Below are 7,500 nucleotides of genomic sequence, written 5' to 3' on the forward strand. Positions count from 1 at the left end.
ACTTACATAATATTGTCGTTTTTCTTTATTCGAATTTTATCATAATCTGCAACATTTGCCTCTTCTTTCTAGCGAAACTCACATTTTTCTGCTTGGGTGAGCGTCCCTCGATATGAGAGTTAGTAACGATTGCCTGATGAAGGTTTTGCTCTCAGATATTGACTAGAATGTATATGTGGTAACCAAATACCTTCATCTTTTTAATACAATCTAATATATCCCTGAAGATTTTGGAAGGCTAAGGGGATTTAGGGATAAACCTTTTAACAGTTTTATATATTTCTTGTAAGATTGAAGCAATTTTTCTAAAATACTTGAGCACAGGAAAGATGATCAAGTTTATCATATCAGCCCTAAATGAAAATGAAAAAAGCGAATATCTCATGTTTTCGTTATTTAGAACAAAGCGTAATAGGTATCATGGAGAGACGTAATAGTGTTTAAGATTTTAAGATATATATATATATATATATATATACATATATATATATATATATATATATATATAGTGTAATAATTTGCTTAATTTCATTTGTGGCCTGTAAAGTAAAGTTCATTAAATTGCTTTCATTATATTTCTGTTTTGCCACAAAATTGAAAATAAGAAAAGACTGGTTTAGGTTTTTCTCGCTCCCACTGAAGGTTGTTATTATATAAGTGGTACCTCGCCCATGAGTTTTTTTTTTTTTCTTTCCATGTAATTATTCACCGGCTTGGTTGTTTGGTGATTTGATGTTCGTTGCCCGACTTTTGGTGGGGACCTTTGGCTGAGGATGAAGGGAGTATGGATTCGGCTCCTTAACGTGGAGGTTCTCTGACAATATTCCTGAACGACACGGAGATATATATTTCCTGAAGGCCTTGCTGTATTGAAGGGCCCCTTTTCTACTGTATTGCGGTGGACAGTGATGGTATTCTTCCTCCTGATTACTGAAGTTGTTGTGGAAGCTGCAGCCTTGTTTTGAGACGCCTCCTGTACCCTGATTGGGCGTTCTTCCGGTGTTGTGACAGTGTGATACACGCTACCGTTTTTCGTCTCTACCCCTCGAGACATTCCTGCTGCCCCTGGGAGGGCATCCTGGTCCTGCCTTCGTCTTGGAACCTCCGGAGTCGTGAAAATGCTTGATTCGGTTTTGATAGCCGGTTACAGACCTACTCGTGATTCCAGAACAGTGGATCGACGGCAGGTTGTGTTGAATAGTGGAGCTATCATCCCTAGAGTTTATTTGGTGAAACTACCTTCGATGTTGGGTCAATATCTATTGGTGATAAATGATTTAAGTATTTATGTATGTGAACATTTTTTTCTTTAATTGTATAATCTAGGATTAAGATCACTTCCCCCTTTTATTTTCTTCCTCTTGAAAACTTTCAGGGCTTTCTAGAGATAGGTTGTTTTCCTTCCTCCTCGTAATTACTGTCGCTTGTTCTATCGGATGAATGAGGATTATTTTTAGGGGAATTATTTTTGTAAACCCAAATCAGTTTTTTTTTATATACAATTTTGCGGGTTTAGAGTAATATTTCTTTGTGTATAATAAATGTTCAAGTTTTGTTTATGAGTAATTTTTTTTATCCTCTTTGAGTGTTTTTCTTTGTGGGTTTTCACTGTTTGAAGATCTTGCCCCTTGGCTTTAAATTCTAACCTTTGTGCCACTGATCATTAAAAGGAAAAGAGCCTGTTTCTTTTGCTGCAATTAGCGATTTAAAGTTCATAACATATTTTGGTGACCGTGACAGGATCATCCAACAGTGTCATCCACGAGAGCATTCAAAGAGCTGTTTAGGTCAGTGAATGGGCTTAGGTAGACTATTTTCGGTTCACCCCACTTAGTAAGTAATTATGCATTATTTTGAGGAGGAAGAGGCCGCTGCTACTAAATTTTTAGCAGACCCTGACTGGGAGAGGAATCTGTTTGATCTAAAACGAGATGAGTTATGGATATTGGCTGAATTTCTAGGTTTAAGTTTGCCTACAGAGGTTAAGAAAGGTCAGCTGTTATTTGAGGTTATTAAAGCTGCTAGGATGTTTAAAGAACCCGTAGGTAGCATCAGTGATGAGGAAACTGAGGATGGTGGTGAAAATGGTGAAAATAAGGTGGTAGGTGCCAGAGATGTTGAGGAAAAGGAAGACTAGGTTAGAAATAAAAATGGGGAAACAGGTAATGGAAATAATGTGAATGATGGTGAGGTAACCCAACTGAAATTGGATATTTTAAAGGAGCAATCTAGGATTAAGGAGTTTGAGTATAAAGCACTTGAGCTACAAGCTGAAGAAAGAGCAAAGGAAAGGGATCATGAAATCCAATGTTTAAAATTACAAATGGGAGCTAATGGTAATAATCGTAGTGATAAGGATAGTTTTAACCTGTTAAGTGCCCTGAAACTTGTTCCCCAATTTAATGAGGAAGACGTCTCTGAATTCTTAATTTCTTTCGAAAGAATAGCTAAGAAATTGAAATGGCCTCGGGACATGTGGCCCACGTTGGTCCAGTGTCGCTTAAAAGGTAAGTCCCAGCGTGTATATAATACACTTAACGAGGGTTTGTCATCTGATTATGATTCAGTGAAAGCGATAATTCTGAAAGCTTACGATCTCGTTCCGGAGGCGTACAGACAAAAGTTTAGGAACTTTAAAAAGAATCCGGATATGACTTTCGTGGAATTCGCCCGAAAGAAAGAACAGTTTATGGACGACTGGTTAAAGTCCAAGGAGGTTGACACGCTTGGAAAATTACGGGAATTAATTTTAACCGAAGAGTTTAAGAGGTCTGTGTTGAGGGAGCTAAAGATTCATTTGGAGGAGTTGAAGATTGATTCTTTACAGGAGGTGGCAATTGCTTCCGATGAGTACTCCCTTGCACATTGGCAAGACTTGGTAAAAGATTTTTCCAAAAAGTTCTCTCCCCGTAATGGACATATTCACCAGGGAAAACCTTATCAGAAAAGGTCTACTGATTTTGATCAAAATAAAGGTGTTAACCGTAACGTAGATAGCAGTAAAAACGGAAGTGTAGAATCGCGTAGTTACGTGAATAGTAGTAGATCTGGTGGTGGTAGTGAACGTAGAGAATCACAAGAGTCTAGTTTAAGGTGTTATTGGTGTAATAGGAAGGGTCATATAACAGCGAATTGCTTTGCTATGAAAAATTACTTGGAAAGGAATAAGGAGGCTGTTAATATTGTTTCTGCTGAGAAATCTTCAAAGAAAGAGGTGTCAAACGAAAGTAAATGACTAAAATTTGCACGGTACATATCGAATGGTACTATTTTTACTGATGTTGACAAACGAATAGGACGTAGTATTAAGATTCTTCGTGACACTGGTGCAGCACAATCTTTAATTTTAAAAAAGTCTGTACCTAGTGGGTTTAAGTTTTCAAATACTGATTTTGTAGTTCTTGGAGGATTTCCTGATACTATTGCCTCCTATCCTCTCGAAACCATGTATCCAGAAACTGAGTATTACAAAGGAACGGTAAAACTGGCAATTGTCGACAGTTTACCTCTTCTCAGTATTGATATGTTATTTGCTAATGATTTGGTGTTGCATGACGAAGCAAATTATTTCCCATTTTTGAGTGTTACAGAGTTAGGGGATGATAGGTATTTAGATGTTTCTGTATGTGAACCTACCTCGGTTATTACTCGTTTTCGTGCTCGAGAGATTGATCTCGATAATGTTAATTTAAAATTTGATGATATTAATGTACAGACGACTGACATGATGACGAGTAGTTGTAGTAATAGTAGTAGTAAAAATATTTTGTTTAATGATGTTGAATGGGATGTTGAGGCTTTAAAAGAAGCCCAAGCAAATGAGTTTTCTAATTTTGATGATTCCAATTTTGATGTTGATGTTGATGATTTATCAAACCCGTTTTTCTTAAAGAAGAAGGTTTGCTGTACAGAGTCAGTAGGTCAGTTAATGCACCTGCTGATCAGGCTGATGTTAGGAAACAATTGGTAATTCCAGAACGATACCGTTCTAAGTTGTTAATTTTAGCACATGAGAATAACCTTGCAGGACATTTCGGGGTCAGGAAGACATTCCAGAAACTCTCTGAACATTTTTTCTGGCCTGGAATGCGTCGTGATGTAAAGAGACACGAATTATCTTGTAAGGTATGTCAACTCGTGGGGAAGCCAAATCAGAAATTTCCAAAAGCTCCTTTGATTCCTATTCCGTCAGTGGGGGAACCTTTCAGGGAGGTGATTATTGATGTGATAGGTCCTTTACCGCGGACACGCGGGGGACATGAATATATTTTGACAATGGTTGATAGGATGTCACGATTCCCTGAGGCTGTCCCACTGCGGAGTATTAGAGGGGAGAAAATTGTCGAGGCACTGGTTGGCTTCTTTACTAGATTTGGTATTCCCAAAATTATTCAAAGTGACTGTGGTACGAATTTTACAAGTAGGTACTTTAAGCGAAAAATGAATGAGTTAGCGATTAACCATGTTACTTCTTCCCCTTATCACCCTGAAAGTCAGGGCCAAGTGGAGCGATTCCACCAAACTCTTAAATCTATCTTAAGAAAATTTTGTTTGGAAACAGGTTATGAATGGGATAAAGAGATCCCTTTTGCTTTATTTGCAATCAGGTCAACACCTAATGAGACTTTGGGTTTCTCTCCTTTTCAGCTTATATTTGGACATTGTGTTCGTGGTCCATTGGATGTTGTGAGGGAACACTGGGAGGGAGAAACCCCAGATATGAATGTATTAGACTATTTATCTAATTTACAGGAGAAACTTCATAGAGCTTGGACCTTTGCCCGGGAAAATTTAACAAAGGCTCAAGCTACTATGAAAACAAATTATGACGTTGGTACCCAGATGAGACATTTTGAACCAGGAGACAGGGTCTTGGTACTGCTTCCCCTGCCTGGGAATCCACTCAAGGCTCGTTTCTCAGGTCCGTGGAAGGTACTCAAATATGTTAAAACCTTTTGTTAGTAGAGAGGTAGAGGTAGATGTAGAACCAGTGTCACTGGTAGAAGTAGAAGTAGATACTATGGTAGACATTAAGTTATCTATGGGACCTGATGGTCTGTCCAACAATTCGAGTATTCTTAATAACCTTAATGTTAAATTTCAGCACCTGGAAAAGGACAAAGCAACGTCCTTAACAATGATGATTAATGATTATAAAGATTTATTTCAGGATGTACCAGGACGAACTAACATTTTAGAACATGATGTTGATGTAGGGGAGGCAAGCCCTATCAAACAGAGTCCGTATAGGTTGAATCCATTCAAAAGGGACATTGCTAAAGACGAAGTAAAGTATATGCTGGACCACGGGCTGGTAGAACCCAGTTTTAGTCCATGGAGCTCTCCTGTGGTACTGGTTAAAAAGGAGGGTGGCGAGCATAGACTCTGCTTTGATTATCGTAAGGTTAACTCTCTTACAAAGACAGATTCTTTCCCTTTGCCTCGGGTGGAAGATTGTATAGACCGTGTTGGATCTGCTAAATACATTAGCAAATTTGATTTGTTGAAGGGCTACTGGCAGGTCGGTCTTTCTCCTAGGGCAAGGAAAATTTCTGCATTCGTGACAGGTGACAGACTGTATGAGTGTAAAGTTATGCCATTCGGTGTGAAAAATGCAGCCGCCACCTTTCAGAGACTCATGAATTTTATTACTTGTGATTTAGAGGGCTGTGTAGTATATATTGATGACTTAATCATTTATAGCGACGATTGGGAGACACATCTAAAGAGAATTAGAGCTCTCTTTGAGATTCTGAGAAAGGCTGGTTTGGTGGTTAATTTAAGGAAGAGCGATTTTGCTCAGGCCAAGGTAATTTATCTTGGGCACGAGATAGGCCTGGGTAAGGTAGCTCCTAAGAAAGCGAATGTGGAAGCTATTTCTGGCTTTCCTGCACCGCAAAATAGGAGGGGCGTAAGAAGATTTTTGGGTATGGTAGGTTATTACCGCCGGTTTGTGAAAAACTTTTCTGATATTGCTCATCCATTAACTAATCTTTTGAAGAAAGATGTAAAATTTATTTGGGATGAGCAGTGTCAGGAATCGTTTGACAAGTTGAAAGCTTCGTTAATGACTTTTCCATTATTACGTTCACCGGACTTTTCTCTCCCTTTTTGTTTAGCCACAGATGTTAGTGATGTAGGTTTAGGTGCTGTCCTTCTTCAAAGACTTCCCGATGGAACGACTCATACTGTGGCGTATTTCTCTAAGAAGCTATTACCAGCGGAGAGGAAGTACTCTACCTTGGAGAAGGAAGCCTTGTGTTTGGTTAAAGCCCTCCTCCACTTTGAATTATACCTGTCGTCATCTCCAGCTCCAATAGATGTATTAACGGATCATAATCCGCTTATTTTCATAAATAAATTAAAAAACAAGAATCAGCGTATTTTACGCTGGAATCTTATTCTGCAGGAATATAACCTTAATATCCGACACATATCTGGCAAAAGTAATGTTGTCCCCGATACTTTATCGAGAGCCTTCGAGAAGGAATAATTTATATAATCGTAGTTAAAATTTCTAGAATGTCTCAATGTTAACGATTGTTCTTATTTTTCAAGTCCAATATTTACTTTGCTTTTACAAAACCATTTTTATTCTTTGATCTTTTAAGTCTAACAGATTTGATTAAATTTAAATTAAAAAAAAAAATTAACGTAAATTCTTTTCTTCAAAAAAAAAAAAAAATATTTTTTTTTCCTTTTGGTGGGGAGCTGTAATAATTTGCTTAATTTTATTCGTGGCCTGTAAAGTAAATTTCATTAAATTGCTTTCATTATATTTCTGTTTTGCCTCAAAATTTAAAATAAGAAAAGACTGGTTTAGGTTTTTCTCGCTCCCACCGAAGGGTGTTATTATATAAGTGGTACCTCGCCCATGAGTTGTTTTTTTTTTCTTTCCATGTAATTATTCACCGGCTTGGTTGTTTGGTGATTTGATGTTCGTTGCCCGACTTTTGGTGGGGACCTTTGGCTGAGGATGAAGGGAGTATGGATTCGGCTCCTTAACGTGGAGGTTCTCTGACAATATTCCTGAACGACACGGAGATATATATTTCCTGAAGGCCTTGCAGCATTGAATGGCCCCTTTTCTACTGTATTGCGGTGGACAGTGATGGTATTCTTCCTCCTGATTACTGAAGTTGTTGTGGAAGCTGCGGCCTTGTTTTGAGACGCCTCCTGTACCCTGATTGGGCGTTCTTCCGGTGTTGTGACAGTGTGATATACGCTACCGTTTTTCGTCTCTACCCCTCGAGACATTCCTGCTGCCCCTGGGAGGGCATCCTGGTCCTGCCTTCGTCTTGGAACCTCCGGAGTCGTGAAAATGCTTGATTCTGTTTTGATAGCCGGTAAGGATATAAACTGTGTATTTTGCTGTTGACGTTACTGACGCGGGTCAGTGTATCCTCCGGTTACAGACCTACTCGTGATTCCAGAACAGTGGATCGACGGCAGGTTTTGCTGAATAGTGGAGCTATCATCCCTAGAGTTTATTTGGTGAAA

The 7,500-nt window shown here is 38.6% G+C and overlaps 1 protein-coding gene across 1 annotated transcript; it reads left to right on the forward strand.

Moving 5' to 3' along the window:
• Positions 1 to 2,323: 2,323 nt before the first annotated feature.
• On the forward strand, positions 2,324 to 6,493 carry LOC137619847 (uncharacterized). The gene is made up of 4 exons (XM_068350138.1): positions 2,324 to 3,227; positions 3,399 to 3,920; positions 4,028 to 4,932; positions 5,105 to 6,493. The coding sequence occupies exons 1-4, from the start codon at positions 2,324 to 2,326 to the stop codon at positions 6,491 to 6,493; spliced, it is 3,720 nt and encodes a 1,239-aa protein (XP_068206239.1).
• The last annotated feature ends 1,007 nt before the right edge of the window (positions 6,494 to 7,500 follow it).

The sequence above is a fragment of the Palaemon carinicauda genome, chromosome 26, assembly GCF_036898095.1.
Source record: "Palaemon carinicauda isolate YSFRI2023 chromosome 26, ASM3689809v2, whole genome shotgun sequence".
NCBI classification, from domain to species: domain Eukaryota; kingdom Metazoa; phylum Arthropoda; class Malacostraca; order Decapoda; family Palaemonidae; genus Palaemon; species Palaemon carinicauda.

What these genes read in the sequence shown, in the direction of transcription:
- LOC137619847 (XM_068350138.1), top strand. Translation starts at nt 2,324, where the DNA reads ATGGGAGCTAATGGTAATAATCGTAGTGATAAGGATAGTTTTAACCTG. An exon ending in TTGCTGTACAGAGTCAGTAG is followed by an intron (nt 3,921 to 4,027) that starts GTCAGTTAATGC and finishes ATAACCTTGCAG; the next exon opens with GACATTTCGGGGTCAGGAAG. An exon ending in GTTTCTCAGGTCCGTGGAAG is followed by an intron (nt 4,933 to 5,104) that starts GTACTCAAATAT and finishes GTTAAATTTCAG; the next exon opens with CACCTGGAAAAGGACAAAGC.